Source organism: Triturus cristatus, chromosome 1_2 (genome assembly GCF_964204655.1).
Source record: "Triturus cristatus chromosome 1_2, aTriCri1.1, whole genome shotgun sequence".
In the NCBI taxonomy this organism is placed as follows: Eukaryota; Metazoa; Chordata; class Amphibia; order Caudata; family Salamandridae; genus Triturus; species Triturus cristatus.
Genome location: NC_140580.1, coordinates 855,498,913 through 855,524,243, shown reverse-complemented (window position 1 = coordinate 855,524,243; position 25,331 = coordinate 855,498,913). Strand labels below are relative to the sequence as shown.

General features: G+C 48.3%; 1 protein-coding gene across 14 annotated transcripts in view; it reads left to right on the top strand.

Moving 5' to 3' along the window:
• Positions 1-25,331, top strand: part of UBR4 (ubiquitin protein ligase E3 component n-recognin 4) — a 1,980,383-nt gene that overhangs the window by 689,474 nt on the left and 1,265,578 nt on the right. For all 14 annotated transcript variants that reach the window (XM_085609056.1, XM_085609055.1, XM_085609054.1 and 11 more), the window contains exons 33-34: positions 6,469-6,657; positions 7,949-8,012. In XM_085609056.1, coding sequence (XP_085465182.1) covers positions 6,469-6,657; positions 7,949-8,012 — 253 coding nt within the window. The remainder of the gene's footprint in view (positions 1-6,468; positions 6,658-7,948; positions 8,013-25,331) is intronic.

Below are 25,331 nucleotides of genomic sequence, written 5' to 3'. Positions count from 1 at the left end.
AACGAGACTTCGGTGCCGAGCTTGCAGCAGCCGACGTCGGCGCCGACACACGGAAAAAGAACTTCGGTGACGCCAAACCTACTCGGCTCCCGGCACCGAAACAATCGGCTCCGGCCACAAAGGTCAAACTGGCTGCTGCGTCTCACACCGCTTCGACAGCACCAACGAAGGCACAATCATCGGCGTCGACGGCTACTACCGCTCCTCGAGTCGATGACCCAGTGGCGCCGAAGAAGTCCACGCCCGCCTCTACAGAACAGGTCGGCGCAAAAGAACCGATGGCGCTCCAGGTGCGGCCAGTTGCTGCGTCCTTGCAACACATCAAACACAAGGCAGTCCTCCAGGACACGTCCGGCTCCGAGCCGATAAAAGCTCCAACAGCCTCTCCGGCACCGGCCAACATCACTTTTGGCCTGCCGCCATCCACGGCCCCAAAACTGTTCCAAATCAGAACACGTGTCACCCACACCACGATCACGCCTGCCGAACGCTCTCCTGCAGAGACGTCACCATCACACATCATCGACGCCGACACCGGCAGAATGATGCTCCACAAGAGGAGAATAACCTCCGAGCCAGCTTTGGACTCCTACCGGATCCCGCTTAAGAAAAAGCTGCCAGTGGCTTCGGAACCAGTTCTTTACGAACCTCTCCATTCCTCTTACCAAGATCCACAGTCCTTCTCTCCCACACACTCCGAAACAGACGTTTTGGAGGACTACATAAGTGACCATGTCCCTTACCCCGGAGAGATGGACCCTGAAGGCCAACAGGACCCTGACCAAGCTTGGGATGACCCTGTAGACCCGGGTGCACCTATGGATACACAGGACCCGCAACTATATGGAGCGAAAACATCTCCCACAGAGGACACTGCCGCATTCAACGCCCCCATTGAACGTGCTGCGGCCAATCACGGTGTGCAACTCCACTCTGACACCGTCGAGGACGACTTTCTCATGGATACTTTCGCATCCTCAGAAAGGAATATAAAAACTCTACCCATGTTGAAAGGTGTCCTCAAACCAGCAAAGGACATCTTCAAAGAACCCACCAGCGCAATAGTAAAAAACCCCAGGATCGACAAGAAATTCAGGTCGGCGCCTGGGGACCCTACCTACATTAGAGGCCAGTTACCTCTGGATTCCATAGTAGTTGCGAATGCTCGCAAACGGGCACACTCGCAAACGACAGGGGATGCTCCTCCCCCGGACAAAGAGTCCAAGGTGCTAGAGACCTCCGGCAAACGGGTTGCGGCCCAAGCAGCTAACATATGGCGTATTGCCAATACTCAGGCGCTCCTCGCTCGCTACGATCGAGCACACTACGACACATTAGAAACATTACTCCAACATCTCCCTGACCAATTCAAAGAGGGAGCAGAGATCCTCATCAGGGAGGGACAACTCCTCACAAACGCATCCATTAAGTGTGCACTGGATGCCGCAGATACAGCTGCCAGAGCCATAAACACTAGCGTCATGTTGCGACGACAAGCCTGGTTACGAATCTCTGGATTCAAACCTGAGGTACAAAATAACATCCTCAACCAGCCTGTCAACCCCGACTACTTATTCGGGCCAGAGGTTGACACCACCCTAGAGAAAATAAAAAAGGACACAGACACTGCAAAGTCCATGGGGGCTCTCCAAACGCAGTCCTTTCGGAGCGGCTCCTTTCGTCGCCCCGGAAATAGAGGAGCAGGTAGAGGACAGGGGTCACAGCAAACCTACAACAAGGGAAACACACAAAGTTCCTACGATAAAAACACCCGGGGTGGATATCGTGGCTCAAGCACAAAGGGCAGAGGACGCGGATACGGCAACACCAGGTCCTCCCCCAAGAACAAACAGTGACGCCCTCTCCCTTCCTCCCGACCACATAACACCTGTCGGGGGAAGGCTACAAAGGTTCCTGTCCACGTGGAACTCCATCACCACGGACAGGTGGGTCAAAGATATTGTCAAACACGGTTACTGCCTAGAATTAACCTCAACTCCACCCACAATACCTCCAAAACACCGTCCTATGTCCTCAGAGCACTTAACGCTCTTACAGCAGGAAGTGCCAAGTATGCTACTAAAAGGCGCAATAGAGGTCGTACCCATACACGAGCAAGGTACAGGGGTGTACTCCCTGTACTTTTTAATACCGAAAAAGGACGGGTCACTCAGACCTATACTAGACCTGAGACCCCTCAACCGCTACATTCTCTCCGAGCATTTCCACATGCTCACCCTACAGCAAGTCCTCCCGCTGCTCAAGCAGGGAGACTTCCTGGCCACACTGGACCTCAAAGATGCGTATTTCCACATACCCATTCACCCCTCACACAGAAAATACCTCAGGTTCACTGTTCAGGGGCAGCACTACCAGTTCAAAGTCCTTCCCTTCGGCGTGACAACAGCACCCAGAGTTTTCACAAAGTGCCTAGCTACTGTGGCTGCACATCTACGGAGGCAGCACATACACGTCTACCCTTACCTGGACGACTGGCTTGTTCAAGCAAAGTCAGCCCAGCAATGTGCCAGCCACATGTCACGCACCATTCACCTCCTTCACAGTCTGGGGTTCTCACTAAATTACCCAAAATCACATCTCCAACCCGCACACGTACAACAGTACCTAGGTGCGACCATAGACACTCTGGCGGCCACAGCTCAGCCAAATTTAGTGAGAATCAACAGCATGCAAATGCTGATTTCCAAGTTCAAACCACAACACTCCCTTCCCGCGCGAGTGTTCATGCAGTTGATAGGCATGATGGCCTCCTGCATTTTCATAGTCCCACACGCGAGACTACATATGCGCCCGCTTCAGGAGTGCTTAGCACGTCAATGGAATCAGGCTCACGGACAACTAAAAGACCTAGTGTTGGTGAGCGGTCGGGCATACAACTCTCTGCATTGGTGGAATCCACAAAACCTTTGCAAGGGCCGACCGTTCCAAGAGCCTGTTCCACAGATAATACTGACAGCGTACGCGTCTCTCCAGGGATGGGGAGCTCATGTACTCAACTACACAGTGCAGGGACTATGGACAACACAACAAAAGAAGATGCACATCAACCTTCTAGAACTGATGGCAATCTTCCTGGCTATGAAAGCATTCAAAGTACACTTGTGCAACAAAGTCGTGTTGATCCGGACGGACAACATGACCGCTATGTACTACATACAGAAGCAGGGAGGAACACACTCTCCACAGTTGTCTCATCTGGCTCAGAGCATGTGGAAGTGGGCCATTCAGAGGAACATGTTCCTCATGGCGGAACACCTCCCCGGCAAGGACAACCAGATGGCGGATCTGCTCAGCAGACACAGCCACCAGATGCACGAGTGGGAGTTACACCCTTCAGTACTCCAACCGTACTTCCAGCAATGGGGTCATCCAGAGATAGACCTATTCGCCACAAGCGAAAACGCAAAATGCCAAAGCTTTGCCGCCAGGTTCCCACATCCGCAGTCGCAGGGCAATGCGATATGGATGAACTGGTCCGGCAGATTTGCGTACGCTTTTCCCCCAGCACCGTTGATACCGCTGGTGGCTCGCACTCACACAACACTCACTAACACTCGTCCTGGTTGCTCCAACGTGGGCACGCCAGCCATGGTACACCACTTTTCTCGAACTTTCCGTGGTGCCGCATCAAAGGCTGCAGATCAAACCCGCGCATTTGACGCAGAACCATGGAGAGATTCAGCACCCAGATCCGCAACAGCTGAACCTGGCAATCTGGCTCCTGAAGTCCTAGAGTTTGGCTACCTAAACCTGCCACCTGACTGTATGGACATCAATAAGGAAGCTAGAAGACCCACTACCAGAGCTTGCTATGCAGCCAAATGGAAAAGGTTCGTCATTTATTGCAATAATAATGACATTAACCCGCTAGACGCATCCATCCAAAACATAATTTGTTACCTCTTACACCTATACCGATGCAATCTGGCGTACACCTCTATAAGTGTCCATTTGACCGCAATATCAGCCTATCTCCAGAACAGGCAGCACCTCTCTTTATTCAGAGTGCCTGCCATCAAAGCATTCTTGGAAGGACTCAAACGAGTAATTCCTCCAAGCCACCCACCGGCTCCAATGTGGAACCTCAACTTGGTCCTCACACGCCTGATGGGTCCACCCTTTGAACCTCTACACTCATGCGAGATTCAATTCCTTACCTGGAAAGTAGCTTTCCTAATAGCGATCACTTCTTTAAGAAGAGTTAGTGAACTCCAGGCACTAACCGTTCAAGAGCCATTTATACAGGTTCACGCCAACAGGGTCGTACTACGTACCAACCCCAAATTCATGCCCAAGGTGATATCGCAGTTCCACATGAATCAAACTATTGAACTGCCCGTTTTCTTTCAAAACCCGCAAACTGTCGCAGAAAGAGCACTCCATACACTAGATGTGAAGAGAGCCCTCATGTACTATATCGACAGGACTAAGATCTTTAGGAAGACTAAACAACTTTTCGTTGCCTTTGCCCCACACCACAAAGGTAACGCTATCTCCAAAGCAGGTATAGCCAGATGGATCGTTAAATGTATTCAAATTTGCTATCAAAAGGCTAAACGCACATTAACGATTCCCCCACGAGCCCACTCAACACGTAAGTTAGGGGCCTCCATGGCTTTCCTGGGAAACATCCCTTTGCATGATATATGTAGAGCAGCCACCTGGTCCACTACACACACATTTACCAAACACTATTGTGTAGATGTGCAATCAAAACAGCAGGCAGCTGTAGGACAGGCTGTTCTCAAAACTCTTTTTCAGACCGCTGCAGCTGGCACTGGTAGCCGCCGCTAATAGGAGGTACTGCTATGTATTCTATGCACAGATATGAATTCAGCAGCCCACATGCCTCGAACTGAATATGCTACTTACCAGTATGCATCTGTTCTTGGCATGTAGGGCTGCTGACATTCATATCGCCCTCCCTCCTCCCCGGCGCCTGTAGCAGCTGCAGCTCTCAGAATTACTGTAAGCATGGTCATCACTTTCTGTATCTACTCCATCACTGCCACAATGGCGAAAAACAATCTGAGGATGGAGAGGATGCCCATGCGCACTGTAGTCCAGGGGAGGAGTCACCTATCCCAGGATACTTCGAAGACTCTTCCAGGACAACAACGTGCAAACATCCGGACCCAACACTAGGCGGCGATCTATGCACAGATATGAATGTCAGCAGCCCTACATGCCAAGAACCGATGCATACTGGTAAGTAGCATATTCAATACATTAATTTTACATAAAGTACTCCAAATGCCACCTCCACAATCCAAGTGTAAAGAAGGAAATTCTATCCCATCATCCGGAAATCCGCAGGAAGTCTGTTAAACACTAAAGGAGGCTCCTTAGCCCTTTCGCTAGAGTTCACTAGATTGGCAGAAGCAAGACTCCTTCAGCCAAATGGTGCGAAGATTTGGCCTTATTTTTTAGCAAAATACAGGCGATCCAGAATAGTCTTACAATATCCTTGACTTTGAATGTTGAGGTTCTTAGATCAACTAAACCCCCTAATTCTGTGTCCTGTTTAATGATCGAATTCAATGAGATTTCTATTGAAGACTCTAGAAGGGCTATCCTTAATTCTAAGTCCTGCTCACCTTCTGATCTCTGACAACCTTTCCTCTTCGTTTTGCTAATGTAATGTTATAACCCCATTACGACGGTCCTCCTAAATTACTCCCTGGCTATAGCTGCAGTTCCGTCCAGGTAGAAGCATGCTAAAGGTTTACAGCTTTAATACAAATAAAAAGGCAAGTACAAACCCAGACATTCCAGGCTAATACAGGCCCGTTTCCCTTTTGCCTGTGCCATCCATGTTTCTGGAAAAGTTTGTGAATCGTCAGCTCTCAAAGTATATGGACTATTACATCCCAGCCAATCTGGCTTAATGCCAAGGTGCAGCACAGAGACTGCCATCCTTGACTTCTCCGAACTGATTAAGCACCATCAATACTGGCGGTAGGGCAGTCATGGTACTGCTAGACCTGTGAGCAGAATTCAATATGGCCCGCATGCCAGGCTGCTCAACCGACTTTAGGAGATTGGCACCAGAGACAAGGCTTGGAAGTGGTTCAAATCTTCTTAGAGGATAGGAGGCAAGGTGTTTGGTTACCTCCCTGTTCGTCTGGTAGCCAAAATGTGTCAGTCCGGGGTCCATTCGGGGTTGGTTATTAATTAGCCCCACATTATTTAATATTTACATGACTCCTTGAATTTGTTTTGGGCAAAAATAATCTCTTGCAGACGATACCCAGATTGTTTTCTCCTTTGACAAGTGGTTCAAGTTGGGCAAGATGGACTGGGCATTGGTGGGTGGATGAGGTCAATTGGAATGTAATGGGTGCGGGGAGTGGTTGTGCTCATGATGTGCTCCGTTTGTCATGTGTGGCTATAGTCTGGCATTTGCACTTATTTTTCAATCTTGTACTCTTACCCCTTTCTCCATAGCCAAGTGGGAGAAGGTGTTTGCACTGTGCTGCTCAGCACTCTGATCCCAATGGCAACAGAGATTTTATCTGGCAGTGATGGAGCTGGATTCCCAGAGCTGATGGTGGTGATGGCAACACTGGCCAGTGCTGGACAGGGAGCAGGTCACCTCCAGCTGCACAGAGCTGCCCTGGACTGGCTGGGGAGATGGTAAGAGTGTGCATAATTATCAGTTCGGGTCAATACAATTTAATGGTAGCTACAAATCTGTGCAGGTGCTTGCCAAGAGGCCTGTGACATACAGGGGCACGTCTAGAACATTGGCCCAATAGGACAGATATGAATGTCCCTGAGAGTGGTTGTGTTGTGCATGCCAAGAATGAAGGAGCGTCTGCAAGAGAAAGGTTGTGAGGCTGTCTGTGGTTGCTCTGTAGTTTACTTGGTTGATACGGTCAACCACTGTTGCCACATGGCCCAAGTACTGTGCACTTCAATTGGATATCCAAGTCAATTCTTTGGGTGCTTGATGCTATACAGGTAGCAAAGTTGAGAAATTAAGGCTCAATCAGGTACAGTATGACACAGTAGATGACAATAGGCATAGTCTTGTTTGAGCTCTTAAGTAATAAGCAGCTACCATCAAGGTGCTATCTCTGACAACCTCTTAGATGGTGCAGACAGCCTCATCTACGTCTGACAAATCACAAGTTATTGCCTTGAGAAAGCTCCTAATTATCCAACTTTTTGGGTGCTGACGAGAAGCCAGAGCCAGCTAACATGCAGACTTTATTTAAAATGCAAGCGTCCATCCAAGGAGGCTGGTGTTTCCTTGCTGTGGCTTTTATCTCTTCCCCGAGATTTGGGCTGTAAGGTACTGACATGATTGGTTTCACTCTGTCAAGGTAGTCTGTGGATTGTCCCTAGAGATCCTTGGTAATGTTTCTCTGACTGCAAGGCAACTCCTAGTACAATATAGGAGAGAGTTGGTGGAGAGTTTTAGTAACTTTGGAGAGGGCATTGGTTTGTCAGGGCAATAACCTTCAACACAGCTACCTACTCTTTGGGTGCAGAATTTAGAGCACAAAGAGGTGCAACAGTGGCATACTCACAAATGGACAAAGGAAATGTTTTTGAAAGGTTGCACAGTGTCTCCTCCCTGGGCACTATTCACCCAGTCTTTCCGTCCCATGCTCACCAAGCATGCATATTTTCATAACACCTCCTTTGGTAAATATGAAAATCCCAGTTATGGTTATATTGATGAGTAGCTGGGGAAATGCACATTGCTGGACCAGAGAAATGGTAAGAGTGATACATGGCACTTATTTTTTGACAGGAAGGTTGCTGACAACAGTAGTGGGAACAAGTGGTCATTGGAGGAGAGAAGTTGCTGAACTAAACTAATTTGCTGGGTCATTGTTATGCACTAGAAATTTTGTTTTTGGGGATGTTGGGCCTTGTTCGCTTCCCAACCATTAACACACATCTTTTTTTCTTGCAGTAAGAAGTACCTGTCTCAGAAGAATGTTGTTGAAAAAATGATTTCAAATGTCATGCAGGGAAAGGTAATCTGTTTAACACTCTCGGTACTTTACAATTGGTGCACTTGGATGGAACCACAAGCTTCCCATGAGTGCTTATTTAGAGCCGTTCACAAGTTGATACTTAGTGTACATTCAAAATGCTTGCTGCCATAAATTACATGCAGAGTATTGTTACTGATTTGTTACTCTTCACATACAGAATAATGGACATCTCTTCATACACAGCCGTGCACTTCAAGTGTCATGGGGCCATTATTAGTATTTATAGACATTAGGTTTTGAAGCATGAATCCTTTTCTGGATTCACATGATGTGCATTATTCCGCCATCTAGTGGTTTCTTCCAGAAATGTCTTTGGTTTTTTGTTTTGTTTGGGGCATCGTTGACCACCATTTGGTGCTAGATCCATCCCTTGTGTGACGTCAGACGGCGCCCCAGAAGTTCCTGTGCGTGGTAGCCATCTTCAGGGTCTTTTTTCCGCTGTTGGATCTGGAAGCAAAGGGAGGCACTCTGAAGTTTTGGATGAAATTCTCGAAAGAATCAAGAAATTTGAGTGAGAAAAAACCATCGGTTATCGACTGAGAAGACACTGGAGAAGAAGAGAGTCCTCTGGACAACTTTCCCCGTCGGGGAACCCAGATGGAGTAACAACGCAGATGGACCAAAAGAGGGCGAGAAAGGGGCCATAGAAAATATCCCTTTCAATTTTGCCCTAAGTGTCACCACAAGATTGTACAACACGATCCACATGACATTTGTAACCTCTGCCTGCCGAGGTATCACTAGAATAAAGACTGCGAGACCTGTTCGGTGTTCTTGTCCATGTCACTCAAGGTATGCCAAAAGCAGAGGGACAAAAATTACGCAGCCATGCTCCAAAGCCAGAAAGAACCATTGTGGAGGGACTTGGGTCTCTCAAGCGAGGAGGACGACCAGGGAGTGGCTGCAGAATCGACACATGGGGCGTTGAATGTCGAGATTCTCGAAGGGGATGCCGAGAAGAGGCGTACCACGAAGAAGGCGGCAAAGGCCACTCAGAAAAAGACAGGCAAGGTAAGAAACCCTCACCCGTCGGAAACCATGTGCCCTGAAAAGAAGGTGCAAAAGGCAGCCCAAATGACGACTGAGGGTCAGGTGAAACCAAAAGAAACCCACGGATCCCACCCCAGGGATACCGACGAGGGAAGATCGTCAAAATCGATGAGGACAGGAGCCGAACCGGAGGCTGTGAGGGGAAAGACCATGCCCTCGGAGGCAGAATTCACCACACCCAAGAGGATCTCCCCGGCCTCAGACGCCAAAAGGGCGCTCGATGTGGTGAAAAAGAGATGCCTGGAACCGGAAATGGTGGCTCTCCTTCTATGAAAAAAGTAGTTCGAGTTGCTAAAGAAATTCCGAATTCCCGTGAAACCTGCCCACGACAAACGCAGAAGATATCCTCGAATCTCCGGCTACCCCTGAATCTCATGAAGAGGATGTTGAAGAGGAACTCAACGCTTCAGAAGAGGAGGAAGCTTCGGGGACTTTCGAGGAAGAATGGAATGATCTCGAAACAGAAAACCTAGAAGAAGAGGTCTGTAGCTATTCCTCAAAGGCTTTGCCACCAGACGACATAGCCTTCTACAATAGTCTCATCAAGAGAGCAGCTGACCTGCTTCCTCCTAGAGACTTTGACACCATCCACCAAAGGGATACACTACCTCCCAATGCTACCAAGCATCCTGGGCCAGGACTAGGAGGCTTACAAGGAGCCACCCTCAGCAAAAGGGGTAACCCCAAGGGTGGGGAAAAAATAAAAACCTTTCACAAAGGGCCCTAAATACATTCAGGGAAACACCATGCCAGACTCCATCATTGTCACCACGGCAAGAGGAAGCAGCAGCATTCCCTCCTCCACTTGCCCACCTCCAGAGAGACACAGTAAAATAATGGACATGGTGGGAAGAAAGATGGAGAAGGTAGCAGCAACGTAATGGCGCACTGCAAACCCCAATACCCTCCTGAACGGGTATGGCACAAACCATGGGATGCCAATCGAAAAACTGCTGAAGAAGTTCCCAGAAGAGGAGAAAAAGAGGGCAAAATTCATCATACAGGTGGGAAAATACATAGAAAACACCTGCCTAAAATCAGCCCTAGACTCAGCCGATGCAGCCAGCAAGCAAATATGCACAGGCACAATGTTAAGGAGGCACTTGATGGATACATCTGCCAGTGGATTCCTCACCTTGTGAATATCCCCTGCACCAGCAACATTCGGAAACTTTTGTAGCAGTCCACGCCGATGAGGTCGAAGACTACGTCACAGAGACACGGCTCCGCTCGCGACTCCGCTGACGTTCCCGGCTCCATAAGAAGACCTCGTCGGCGTGATGACGTCAGTACCCTTTTTTTCCGTACCGTCGACGTCAACGGATTTCCGGACTCTCTCTCTCTGTAGCTGTTCTTGTTACTTTGTTTTCAGCTGGTTTCTCTCTCTTCTTCTGCTGAAATGTCGACGAAGTCTGGATTTAAACCTTGTCGAGAATGTGGGAGACACATTTCGATAACGGATCCGCATGAAGACTGCGTGTGGTGCCTGTCTTCGGACCATGATGTGGAAGGATGTTCTTGCTGTCGCAAGATGAGCTCCAAGGCTCTTAAAGAGAAGGAAGCGAAATTGTTCATCGCAAGGATGAATAAGGAAAAAAGAGGCCGGAGAAGATCGAAGTCGGCGTCTAAGTCGACTTCGGGGCATGCTTCCAAGAAGCACAAGAAAAAGGAGAGGCACTCATCTCGACATCACTCGCATAGGGATGCGGCTCCGAGATCGACATCGCCCTCCCGACGCCGTAAGGACTTTGTATCTCCTTCACCTGTTCCTGATTCTCCTATTGGCCTATCGTCACCTGTGGCTTCACCGGAGCATGCTCCGGCTCCATCTCCGACGCCGGCTTTATCTCCGTCTCCGGTTCCGTGTGAGGAACCTCCTGCTCCGGTCGAGCCTTAGGCTCCGCTGATTCCACCGTCGGTGCCGGTTGGCCCGAGTCCAGTGATGCCTGAACAATATCCTGCGTTTCCAGGAAAAGTTCAGGACCCTACGCATTATCTTAATGCGATGTACGGAGTTTTCTCCAGATCCATGTACCCCTCTGGTGCACCTTCGGGTCCTATGGCCTTCAGTCTGGGAGTTACCCAACCTTATCCTCAGGCTCCCTTCATGCCATTTTTTCTGGCGACGCAGTCTTGGCATCTACCGGCGCCGAGGACATCGCCGCCGCTCCCTTCTTCACCGGCGCCGACTCGACCTCGTTCGACGCCGGCTGTTCCATTGGATCCTCGCTCGACTCCGGCGCCGTCGGATTCGGTCATGGTGCCGCCGACTCTGGTTGTGAGGATCAGGTCTAGGAGGGAGGCCCAAAGGGTGCTGGATGAACAGAGATACCTGATGGAGGAAGTGGAGGAAGGTGAGCTTATGGAATCGGACGATGTGTTTAAGTTGAAGGAGGCTAGTGGCCTGGACGTATCATCTGAATGGGAGATTACTCCTCCTTCTGATGATCCTTCAAAGGATGTGGCACCATACCATGCTGTTATAAAGAAGGCGGCTGAACTTTTAGATCTGCAGTTGCCTTCTGCAGAGTTAGAGCCTAACATCCTCCTTTTAATGACGCCATTATAGAGCCAGTAATGGAGGTGTGGCATAAGCTCTATTCTGCTCCGGCAGTTTCTAAAGTTATTGCCAGGAGGTATAGGGCAGCTCCGGGGGACCCAGACTTTTTGTCATCCCACCCATCTCCGGAGAGTCTGGTGGTTCAGGCTGCCTGTTCTAGAAAGTCATCAGGTTCTTTTCCCCAAGTCCTGAGTGACAGGGAAGCAAAGAAATTGGATCAGTCGGCCAAGAAGGTCTTCTCTTCTGCCAGCATGGCCCTTAAATCGACAAATGCCACCTGTCTTTTGGGCCGCTATATCCATACTCTTATGGACTCAGCAAAGCAGCTAGCCCCAAAGCTGTCAGAAGAGGATAGGATAAGTTTCAATGAGGTCCTTTCGGATACCCAAGCGGCGGCACATCAGGTGATCCAAAGTGGCTTGGATACAGCTGACTCAGTTGGAAGAGTCATGGGATCTTCTGTTGCCACCAGGAGGAGTGTGTGGCTTAAATCTTCAGAATTCTCCCCTGATGTCCAGTCAACACTCTTGGACTTGCCTTTTGATGGCTCCGTACTTTTTGGCAAGAAAGCGGATGCTGCGCCTGAAAGATTTAAAGAGAGTAAGGCCATGGCTAAATCTTTGAGCCTTCAATCTCAGCCAAGGGGTTCGTTCAAGAGGTACAGGGCCCTTTCGTTCTTACAGACAGCCCCAGCATCAGCAGCAACAGCAGCAAAACACTCTGTATAAGAGATACAGAGGCAGAGTCAGAGGTCGCACTCTAGGTCGTCAGCTCTCCTCCTCCTCCGCCCCTCCCACCACTGCAAAGCAGCCCTAGATCCACCATTCTGGATCATGCTGGTCCTGTGGGGGGCTGGCTTACCCATTTTCTACAAGATTGGGAATCGGTTACTACCGACCATTTGGGTTCTAAATCTTGTAGAGAATGGGTACGCCTTTCCCTTTCGGGAATTTCCTCCGAATTACCCTCCTTGTCAAGAGGATCACCATCTTCTCCTGCAGGAGGAAGTCCTGACGTTACTAAAAAAAAGGTGCGATAGAGGTGGTTCCAGAGCAGGAGAGGGGTCAGGGATATGCTACTCCCGGTATTTCTTTTTTTTTTTTTTTTTTTTTTTTTAAAGAAACCTTTATTTGACTTCAAAGAGGTACAGACATGGGCCTACACCCACTTGGGCCGGCGGCTAATTAGTACGAGATGTGTTATTTCACCGTTATACAGACATGTCAATCAAAAGATCCCGTCAGTCTATCAGCACTCCGAGTGAAGGCAGCGGTTGTAGTCGAATAACAGTATTAAAGACGGTTTCATCTTTCGATTTGAAACTTATAAACATTTCACACAAACAAGGCAATAAGAATTGTAAGTATCCGCACGCGCTCCCCGGGGTAGGAAATTCCACTTTATATAATCATCATGAATGGTCTGTGACAGAGGAGGGAGGGGGGCCTGGGAGCAGAGGAAAAGTCAAACTGAATCATACTCATAACATAGCGAGTTAGGAATGTTCAGCTAGGGGGACAAAGGTACAGCCAATACTTTTGCCAGAGGAGGGGCGCAGATGTCAGCACGATAAGAATTCCACGGACCCCACACCCTAGTCCATTTCCTAGGCTTGCCTCTCGCCACATACAGTCTTTTTCTCTAAACATGCACCAGTCCATATTCTCCTTCCACACCGAGAACGTGGGTGACCTCTGGGAACCCCATAACTGTGCGATGTTGCGTTTAGTCACCATATTCCCCAAAGTCGCCCACTGCGTCTGTGCCACATTATAATCGTTTGGCTCCCACACGTTCAGCAGACACCTCCTAGCTTCTGGAAACAGAGCAACATGCGTGACCTCTTCCATTACCGCATGGACCCGACTCCAAAAGCGAGCCACCTCAGGACATTCCCATAGGACGTGAAGGAAAGTACCCAGCAAACCACAACCACGCTTACACAATCCATCCATGGAAAAACCCATGCGCATCAGGCGGGGTCCAGTGACATACACTCTATGGAGTATCTTCAGTTGTACGAGCCGAAGGCGGGCCGGAATTGCCACCTCCCTCGGGGAGGCTACTGCCGATACCCAGTCCTCATCATCTAATTCCAAACCGTCAGCTACCCATACCTCCCTCAGGTGGGTCAACCAGTCCGCCCGTTCGTTTATAAGCTTTTTATAAATCAAGGAGATTGTGCTGTCAGGCACATAGCCATCGAGCACCCTGTCCTCCAGTGGGGAACTTTCCGGGATAGCAGTAGCATCAGGGAAAGCCGAGCACAACGCATGGCGGACCTGAGCATACCGGAAGTACTCCCTATCATTCAACTTATATTCCGCTTTCAGCATTTCAAACGTTTTAAACTTCCCTTTCACCCAAAAATCACTCACCTTGCATATGCCAATCATATCCCATTTCTCAAATCCTTTTGTTTTCCCTCCCAGTATTTCTTGATTCCGAAAAAGGACGGCAGATTGCGTCCACTATTGGACCTCAGGATCTTGAATCTTTTTCTGAAGCAAGAGTGGTTCAAGATGCTCACCCTTGCGCAGGTTCTTCAAGTGCTGTATCAGGAGGACTGGATGCTGTCGATCGATTTAGCAGGATGCGTATTTCCACATCCCCATCCTGAAGTCGCACAGGAAGTATCTCCGGTTTACGGTAGGGTCACAGCATTATCAGTTTGCGGTCCTTCCATTTGGTCTTACTACTGCACCTCGAGTCTTCACGAAGGTGATGGCAGTGGTGGCAGCCCATCTCAGAAGGTTGGGGATTTCAATTTTCCCCTATCTGGACGACTGGCTGATCAAAACGGAGTCGCCAGAGAAGGTGCTTCATCATCTGCAGGTTACAACTCAGCTGTTGTACAAATTGGGTTTTTCAATAAACGTACCCAAATCTCACCTGGTGCCCTCTCAGCGCAAACTGTTCATAGGGGCGGTACTGGACACTACTGTGTGTCGGGCATTCCCACATCCACAAAGGATTCTCGACATACAGGAAATGATTCCCTTGTTTTACGATGGAGCGGTTGTTCCAGTCCTGAAGGTCCTTCGCCTGCTCGGTCTGTTTGCTTCCTGCATTCTGTTGGTCAACCATGCACGCTGGCACATGAGGGCCCTCCAGTGGTGCCTCCACAGGCAGTGGTATCAGCACAAAGGAGATCTCAGGGAGTCTGTGAGGATCTCCAGAGAAGCTGCAGCGGATCTGTCTTGGTGGAGCGTGGAGGGCAATCTGTCTCAAGGAAAGCCCTTCCATCTACCTCCATCTGTGGCAACAGTGATAATGGATGCCTCTTCCCTAGGGTGGGGAGCACATCTGGGGGATCTGGAGATCAAGGGTCTTCAGAGGAAAGGTTGCTTCACATCAACCTTCTGGAATTGCGGGTGATATGTTTGACGCTCAAGGCCTTCCTCCCTTCCCTTCGCAGTCAGTCGGTTCAAGTCATGACGGACAACCCTACCGCGATGTGGTATGTCAACAAGCAGGGAGGAGGGGGTCTCTTTGTCTCTGCAGAGAGGCTCTGCGTCTCTGGTCCTGGGCTCAGGATCATCGGATTTCACAAGCGCACCCTTTCCAAATGGATTGTCTTGTGCATCAAGATATGCTACTCTTTGGCTGGTAAGGAACCTCAAGAGGGTTTAAGGGCTCATTCTACTAGAGCCAAGTCTTCTACGTCTGCCTTGTCTAGAGGTGTTCCTGTGGAGGACATTTGTAGGGCGGCAACTTGGGCCTCCCTCCACACTTTCGTGAAGCATTACTGCTTAGATTCCGAGGTGAGGAGGGACGTACACTTTGCTCGTTCCGTCCTTCAGGACTTTCTGGTATAGAAGGGTGGAGACCCTCCTCCGGGAGTGGGACTGCTGTGGGAATCTTTTCACAAGGTGAGGAATCAACTGGCAGATGTATCCATCAGAAGAACAAGTTACTTACCTTCGGTAATGCTTTTTCTGGTGGATACAGTATCTGCCTGTGGATTCCTCACTGACCCACCCGCCTCCCCGTTGTCCACCCTTGTATACCTGCAATTTTTAATGATGGTGTTTCAAAAGTGTATTTGTTATTGTCAAAGGCATTGTGCTATTTCTTTTGCCTTCTTATTTATTCTCCACACTGTGTGTTGATTTGTATATTATGTACTGTGTTTACTGTGTATTTATTGCTGTCAGTCCGTCCGTGTGCCTCGAAGGCACGGAAAAAAGGGTGGAACTGACGTCATCACGCCGACGAGGTCTTCTTATGGAGCCGATGACGTCAGCGGAGTCTCGAGCGGAGCCATGTCTCTGTGACGTCTTCGACCTCATCGGCGTGGACTGCTACAAAAGTTTACGAATGTTGCTGGTGCAGGGGATATTCACAAGGTGAGCAATCCACAGGCAGATACTGTATCCACCAGAAAAAGCATTACCGAAGGTAAGTAACTTGTTCGCCTCGCTCAGAATATCAGGGTTCAAGTAAGAGGTCCAAACCTAAATAATTAACAAACCCTTCACAGGAGACGCCCTGTTTAGAAGCGAGGGAAATGAATCCCTTCAACAAATAAAGGACAGTGAGATGGCCTGGGCTATGGGAGCCCTACAACAGAGAGGTACCTTCAAGAGAGCAGGTTTTTACCTCAGAAGCTCGACATGGAGGTAAGTCTTCCCAACAGGCCAACGACCGCAACAGAAAATACAGGGCTGCGGACAGCAATCAAACCAGCAGTCTGGATACCAAGCCTGACCACAGCAACCAAGGCAGCCCTTTCGGGGCAGAGGAAGAGCCAGGGAACATCCCCTGTCCCCACTACAAAGGAAACTATTCACCTTACTACTTGGTACCAAAGCAAGATCTCACGCTAAGAACCATCTTATAACACTACAGGCAGTAATCCTGCAGCTTCAAAAAGCGGATTTCATGGCATCAATAGCTCTAAAGGACTCCTATCTGCACATCCAAATAAACCAAGCACACAAGAAATACCTCAGTTTCTTCCACGAGAACACTCACTACCGATTCAGAGTCCCGCCCTTTGGGATAAAATCGGCAGCAAGAGCCTTCACAAAGTGCCTAGCAGTGATTGCTACATCTCTAAGAAGAGGAATCCACGTCTATCCCTACCTAGACGACTGACTGGTGAAGGTAAATTCAAAGCAAAGATGTTACACTCACGTTTATCAGGTGATCACAACACTAAAAATTGAGGTTTTCAATAAACCACAAAAAGGCATCAACAAAGCCAGGACAAGAAAAGACCTTCCTAGGAGCAAGATTAAACTTGAAGGTCGCAGTGGCATACCAGACCCAAGGGAGAATTCAAGCTATCAGACAAACAACTCTATCATAAGGGTCAGTCTCTGTCAGTGAGGACTGTCATGAAACTCATGGGCATGATAGCATCATACATTCCCCTCATCACTCATGCACGCCTTCACATGCACCCTCTGCAGGAGTGTCTATGCGGCAGTATGTCACAAACCACAGGGAGTTGGGAGGATCTAGTGGTTGTAATAGAAAGGGCTCAAATGGAGATACAATTGTGGGCATCCAAGTACACAACACTAGGCAGACCTTTCAAAACGCTAACTACCTCAGTGACCATCACAACAGATGCATCCCACAAGGTCGAGGAGCACAATCAGGAAACCTGAGAGTACGGGGTCAGTGAAACAATGCAGTCTCTATAAAGCACATCAACTTCCTAGAGATGAAGACTGTATTCCTGCCACTAAAGACATTCCAAGCTCCTCATAGGAGGGAAGACCATATTAATCCAGATGGAAAATACCACGACAATGTTTTACCTCCACAAGCAAGTAGGAACAAAATCATTCACCCTAAGCAAACTAGCTCAGGAAATATGGAAATGGGCCAATTCAAGGAAAATCAGCCCACAGACCAGTCACCTGCCAGGAAAGGACAGCACTGAAGCGGAGCAACTCAGCAGACAGAATAGCAGCTTGCACGAATGGGAGCCTACAACAGGTATTCAACCTCTGAACTCTAGAAATATACCTATGTGCACCAATGGAGAAATTCAAGGCAGACAAGGACCTCCTCACAATGCAAAGAGATCAAATCTTTCAACCAGAACCAGTGACGCTCAGCCTAGCGGCCTGGCACCTGAATACATAGAATTCGGACATTTGAACTTACCTTAAAGATCAATGGAAATACTAAAGGAGGCACGACAACAGACCACAAGAAAATGCTACGCAGCTAAGTGGATACGGTACACCATATGGTGTACAGAAAACAGTACCCTAAATTCGATTTATACACAGGAAACAGTGCCCAGCGATCCTGACCTGAGATCCGGCGACCCCTGACCTGCTTCAAGCCGACGCCTGCAGCCTAAATCCAGAAGGCCTCCCCAACCACGACCAGGAGCTGGTAAGAAGATCCGACCCCAATAGGCACCCTTGCACCCGACTCCCCACGGCCTTGTGTGCCCAAACTAACGGTGCCTAACCAACCCTTAACTTCCCAACTTACCTCTCGAAGTGGTGGTCGCACCCAGAAGTCCTTCATCTCCCTGCCTGCAGTGCTTTTGCAAACCGGAGGTACTCCAATGGAAACATCAGGGCGTCCAACCTCGAAACAGCACTCTGCCCCCAGCCACCCTAATTCCGCTGAGGGTGCACCTTTGGTGCTCATTTGTTTCCCCATTTGCCCTGAGCTAAAGTCCAGGAGCTTTGCTCCCACAACCCAGTGGCCTGCTTGCCAGCAGCCACCAACCGGAGGCCTCCTATCCCCCATTGGATAACATTGGACCTCAACGCTCTGCACCTAGCTGCCCTAGTGCCGCTGAGGGTGTAATAAGAGTGCATCACTGACTCTGGGGGAACCCTTTTTCTAACCCCAGAACCTTAAACCCAAAGACCAATTACCTACCTGTGAACCGATAACCATATATTCCTCCATTGGATAACATTGACTGTTTTTCGGTGAAAAGTTTCGAAGTGTCGAGTTTTGAAATCTAAAGAAATTCTTTAAAATTGCATGATCTAACAAAAACGATTTTACTTGCCTAGTTCCAGGAAATGTCCCAGAGTAGTATCCAGGTATACTACTCTGAGTGAGCCTAGTAATCTCAAAAGTTACTTACCTGCTATTTTATTGAAATTCCCATTGAAGCATATGTACTGCATTTAATAAGTATTTCCTTTTTACTGCATCCACTGTTAATTAAATCAAAGTACATATTCAATTGTAATCCTAAAACTGTATCATCCAAATCGTATTCCAATTGCATTACTACTGTAAAGTACTTATTGCTTACCTGTGCCAGGCTTGCTTGGTTCTAGCTAGAAATAAAATAACTAAAACAATATTTTTATACAAAAACAATTTGTCTGTGTGAGAAAGTGGCTCTGTATATACTGTTCCCAAATAGGTACAGTGTGTACAGAGTCCACAGTCCCCAGAGGTTTGACAGAGGTTAAAGTTAGATATAACCTTACTCTCTAAAGTGGTAGCTTGGTCGAGCAGTAAGACAGTATCGGAGGACAGTGTAAAGCATTTGTTGTACACACTCAGTCAGCAAATGGTCTCACACACTCGATAACTGAACTCTAGGCCAATGGTTTATATAAAAAAAGATATGGTTGTTTTATTTTAGAACCAACAATAGGTATTAAAATATGCTTTATCAGAATGAGATGCTTTAGTTAAATAATTTTGCAATATTCAATAGACTTTAGTATGTAGTAGTTACAGGGATGTTGCAATAGGCAACACAATTTCAAACACAATAATACAATGAGCTCAATGGGAGTTTTAAGTTATTTGCAGTAGATTACTTTTCTAACTCCAGGACTGGATCCTAGATTCAGTCCTTGGACAGGTCACCGCGCACCTAACGCGCAATCCCCATCTGTGCTTCCATCACCACGGCCGCCAGTCTCACGCCGTACCTGCTCCTCCACTATCTGCATTCCCTCTCCTCAGACCCCCGGCTGACTCATTGCTAACTTCCCAGGCATTTCTGTCATCCACTTGTCCTGAAGAGATCCCACTATTTCCAAGGGGATCGAAACGTCGTTGCCTACCATCTCTAAACTCTATAATAACTATTATCTAACTGTTGGAGTATGATATGCTGATCTGACTTTTTGTTACTGCTTATTTTTGTGCACTAAAACGTCACATTTTAAGTCACCTGCCTGGGTTCAGGAAATCGGCCGATTTCCCTTTTACCCTGTCACAGTTAACTCACTCAACGGTTTATCATTTTTGGTTGTTTTACAATTGTACTGCATCGACTATCATTCCCTGCATTGAAAACCCGATTTCTCATTGTATCAATTGTGGTATTAAATCTATTTTATGTGAATGGGACCATTGTTCCTTAAAAATATGGGCACCAAGATCCAGCACTGGAATCTCTCCTAATAGCAGGTGAGTATTTTCGTTACTCGGTTGATTTTAGGTGAATATTTTAAGTTTTAGAAACTCCACACTTCGAAGAAATTTCAGAAGAAACCAGTCAATGTTACCCTATGGAAGAAAATTGGGTTATCGGCTTTTGGGTAAGTATTCGACTGGCAGAGTTAAGGTTCTGGGCACAGATTCCGGGGTCTCCCAGGGTCAGGTAAGTACAGTTGTTACACCCTCAGCAGCACAGGGGCAGCCGGGTGCAAAGTGAGTTAGGTCCAATGTTATCCTATGGGAGGCAGGGAGGCCTTGGTTGGTGGATGCTGACTAGCAGGCCACTGTTGGGGGAGCTGGGCTCCTGGTCACTTGCTATGGGGAAGTAGGTAGGAGTAGAAGTTACACTGCCAAGGCCACTCGGGCGGCTGGGTGCAGGGTGCTTTTGTGCCCTCGAGCGCTCAATGGGAAAGCTCCAGGATGAACCAAGGCTGCAAGCTCGGGGACGAAGATTCTTCAGGTGCCACCACCACTTCGAGAGGTAAGTTGGGTAGTTGGAGGATAGGTAGGTACCCAGGAGTTTGGCACATGGGGCCGCATTGCGCCGGGTGCAGGGGTGCATTTAGATTTCGGCAAATCTTTCCCTCTGTTGATCGTGGTTGTGGGGGGGGGGGGTACCTGGTTCTGAGGCTGCAGTCGTCGTCAGGAGCGTCGAGGTGGGTCCTTGGGTGCCGGATTCGGGGTCACAGTCGCCGGGGGGACGTCCTCGGGGTCTTTTGTTCACTCCGGCACAGGCCAGGCTTGGCGGGTGCAGGGTGTGCAGGGTTCGCGGTTCCGGGCTGATGAAAACAAATCATCCATTTAGACACTTATATACCCATTTATTCTTCCATCGACCTTGAGATATACATATATAAAACATATGTAATTTTCAGAAAAAACACACATTCACTGGATGATGTCATCAGTGATGTCATTTGAGATGTCATCATTGATGTCATGAGTGATAGAAAAAGACTGCGAGCTCGGGTACGAAGATTCTTCAGGTGCCACCACCACTTCGAGAGGTAAGTTGGGTAGTTGGAGGATAGATAGGTACCCAGGAGCTGGGCACAGGGGGCCGCGGGGTCCAGGGGTGCGTTTTGGTATCGGGAAATCTTACAATCTGTTGATCGCGGTTGGGGGGGGGGTACCTGGTTCTGAGGCTGCAGGCGTCGTCAGGAGCATCGAGGGAAGTTCTTGGGTGCCGGACTCGAGATCGCAGTTGCCGTGGGGTCGTCCTCATGGTCTTTGTTCACTCATGCACAGGCCAGGCTTGGCTGGTGCAGTGTGTGTAGGGTTCGCGGTTCCGGGCTGATGCCAGGGGTTAAAAACTTGTTTTGAGCAGAGCCACTGCTCATGGGAGTCCCAGGTGCTCAGAGTCACAAGGTAGCCAGGTCCTCCGGGGTTTGTGAGGTTGCTGGCCACAAGAGGTGCCGGGATTCAGCAGGAGCAGGTTCGAGGGTCGACAGGCCGGTTGAGCTGGGGCCAAAGCAGTTGGTGTCTTCCTCTTCTTAGCAGCTGCAGGGCAGGTCTTCTTTCTTCTTGCTCTTCTTTGCTTTTTCGGAATCTGGAATCTAAGGATGGAAGGTGCAGGGTGCCCCTAAATACTAGATTTAGGGGCGTTTCAGATAGGTAAAGGAGTGGATACACCCCCTATCCTGCCACTCTTCTGTTTGAGGGGGGCAGTAGCCTAGTCCTGATTGGGCAGGGTTTCCCATCTTCAAGATGGCGAGAGCCCGGAGATGTGCTTCACCTCGCCTCCCCCACCTGAGGGGTGGGGTTGGCAGAGGCTGGCACATCCCCTGTCCTTACTTGGGGTTTCCGGCCAATCTTCCCGCCAGAGTGGGGGTCAGAACTGGTGGGGGCCAGTTGCTGAGTACAGCAAGTGTCCTGGAGAAGCTCACAAAGGCGGCATGCCTTTGAAGCTTCCTCCCTGCCCATCCTGGGGGAGGAGACCTAGCACCTTGCCCAGGATGTGCATTGTTGCAGGCCCAAGAGAGGGGGGGCTCTCCACCCAGGGGTCCATCAGCGTGTCTGCTGTGTGGCAGCCTCTCAGACCAGACGTAGATTGTAGGTTAGGTTTCAGGGGGCATCTTCTAAGATGCCCTCTGTAGTGCTTTGTACATTAAATCCCACGCTGGCATCAGTGCAGGTTTAATGTGCTGAGAAGTTTGATACCAAACTTCTCAGTCTTCAGTGTTGCCAATATGGTGCTGTGGAGTTTGTGTTTGACGAGCCTTCAGCACCATATACTCTTAAATGGCAGCACTGCACTTCCAGTGCCCAGGAATGGACCTGGGTACTGTAGGGGCAGAGGGCTCATGCTCCTGTGCCCACCCCACTGGCATTAGGGCACCCAGCTAGAGAGGTGGCTGTTGTATACCAGGGCAGTGTAGGTTGTGGGCATGGCACTCAGGGATGGGTGCCATGTCGACTCTTTGTTTTGTCTTGTACCCAGACACTCATCCTGCAAGGGCAGTGTGTTTGTGTTAGGGTACAGGGCCTCTAAGGGTGGCACAATAAGTGCTGCAGCCCTTAGAGGCCTTCCCTGGTCACAAGGCCCTGGGTACTTAGAGTACCATTTACCAGGGGCTGACATGTGGCCAGTGTTTGCCAATTTGGGTTTTAGGTTTTTAGGGAAGGAACATAGGCCCTGGGCACCTGATTGGCAGGAGTCCAGGGCACACTCAGTCAAAGTACTTTCAGCAATTCAGCAAAAAGTGGGAGCATACCATGCAAGAAATGTGTGTGAATTCATATGCTGACTGAGTGTGTACAACAAATGCTTAACACTGTCCTCTGATACTGCCTTACTGCTCGACCACACCACCACAAATAGAGAGTAAGGTTCTATCTAATTTTACCTCTGCCTACCTTTGGGGTTCCACTGGACTCTGTGCACACTATATCTCACTGTGGTATAGTATATACAGACACAGATTACTACACCCTTTATCCGTTTCAGCCATAAGAGGTGAACATGAAGTGAGTACCCAACGGGTATGGCCTCAACTTCTTCAAGGCCCAGACCACAGCAAAGGTCTCCCTCTCAATAGCGGACCATCGCTTCTCCCTGGGTGTCAACCATCTGCAGATAAAAGCCACTGGTTGATCATGGCCCTTTGCATTAAGTTGTGACAACACTGCCCCTATCCGCATTTCCGAAGCATCTGTCTGGACAATGAATGCTTTGGAGTATTCAGAACTTTGCAGAATTGGAGCAGAGCACATGGCTTGCATCAGGTCATCAAATGCCTTCTTACAGCTAATTGTACACTTAACTTTTTTAGGCATTCTCTTGGATGTGAGATCATTAAAGAGTGTCACTATGGATCCAAGGCCCTTAACAGATAGTCTGTAGTACCCCGTCAGACCCAAGAAAGCTCAGACCGGAGTCTGGGTAGTGGGAGCAATCCACCCCAAGATGGTCTGACATTTGTTCTCCAGTGGTGTCACTTGGCCTCCACCTACATGGTGGCACATGTCCTCAACCTTTCTCTGCCCTATCTGGCACTTTGTGGCCTTGATAGTGAGGCCTGACTTCTGGCTGTTTATCCGTTCCTCGCCGACTAAACACGTGGCTGCATCACGAAAAACCCTAATTATAAGAGGGAAACTATACAGCGATATCCCCACAAAGAAACTACATAAAGTCCATGGCAAGATAGCCAAGAAGTACGTAGGAGGTGCGGCTTCAAAATCCCGAATATTTAATCCCAAATTCGTTCCACATATTGCATATGGTCTTTTACAATTCTATTTGCCCAAGAATAGTGACTTCTTACAAATAAGGACGTTATTCTAAAAAAGGGGAAACAAAAAGGAAACAAAAGATTAAAGAAATGGAAGAATAACCATAGGGCTGCCCAGACTATTTATAGGAGTCTTCCATATAAGAAAATTAATAAACTACAGGCCCACTGTATGGACGGTAGCTTGCCTTAACTAGAAGAGGTACAGACTTAACTATTGTGCAAGTCCCTTGTCCTTTTTAAATCATTACATGAGAGTCAAGAGTGTGGTCTTGAAAAATATGAAGATATAATTAAGCCATCGAAACGCGTCGACGCCTATTTTTCTACACAAATCTGTTTATATGGGCGACAGTTAACGAGTACTAAGCACGAAAGTACCTGGTTCTACGTCCTACATATTGTTATTACGGATGTGTAATATTCTTTGACATATTGTGTTTGTCTATATTAGTGACTCATTTTTTATGGTTTTTAGTTATTGTGATTTCGTATTTTTATGAACTTAGGTTGTTCGCTTTTATTGTAAGCTATAGGGTATTTATGTTGAATTATCGTCTGTATGAAATAACTCTTTTGTTTTTAATATATGTTGAACAATCAATAAATTTACCTATGAAGTCAGATTTTCATAAGTTTACAATTTTGTTTTGTGTATTCCTGATTATATGTATTACAATCTTCCTCGGCATGGATGAATGAATGAGATTATAGGGTCTGAATGAGGGTACTTGTGGAATAACTTTCACCTGCACTCAATTATTCGGTCCAAAGGGTATTTTTTTCATTTACCTGACTTCTGCAGGGCCTGAAGTACATTGCTGAGGTGGACCAGGTGATCTTCCCAGGTGGAGCTAAAGACCGCTATATCATCTAGATATACTGCACTATAGGCTTCAAGACCTGTTAAGACTTCATTCACTAGCCTCTGAAATGTGACATGTGCATTTTTCAAACCAAATAAATTGATAATGCCCACTGGGAATTGAAAATGTTGTTTTTGATTTGGCATCCTCAAAGTCTGATTTGCCATTAACCAGCAGTCAGGTCAACTGTACGGAGGTACTTGGCAGAGGCCAAAGTATCAATCAGCTCATCTGTCCTGGAATAGCATGGGCATCAGTCCTAGTGACTACATTGGGGGCCTCTATAGTCAACACAAAACCTCATCTCGCTCTTACCATCCTGGGTGCGAGGGTTCGGCACAAGGACTACAGGGCTATCCGAAGGCTCAATGACCCCTCAACTCCAGCATCTTTTGGACCTCTGTCCTGATTCAATCTCGGACATGGTCAGACTGTCTGTAAATTTTGCTCTTTACAGGCAGGCCTTCACCAGTGTCCATCTCAAGGGTACACCAGGTGGTCTGACTAGGGGTCAGAGAAAAGAGACCAGAAAACTGACTGAGAACATGTCTACAAACAGTCTGCTGTTGACCAGTGAGGCTGTCTGCCAAGACTACTCCTTCTATTAATCCATCAACAAGGTCCTGAGAGAGGAGATCAGGGAGAGGGTCACTCACTTCCTCCTGACCCTCATTGGCCATGAGCAAGCTCA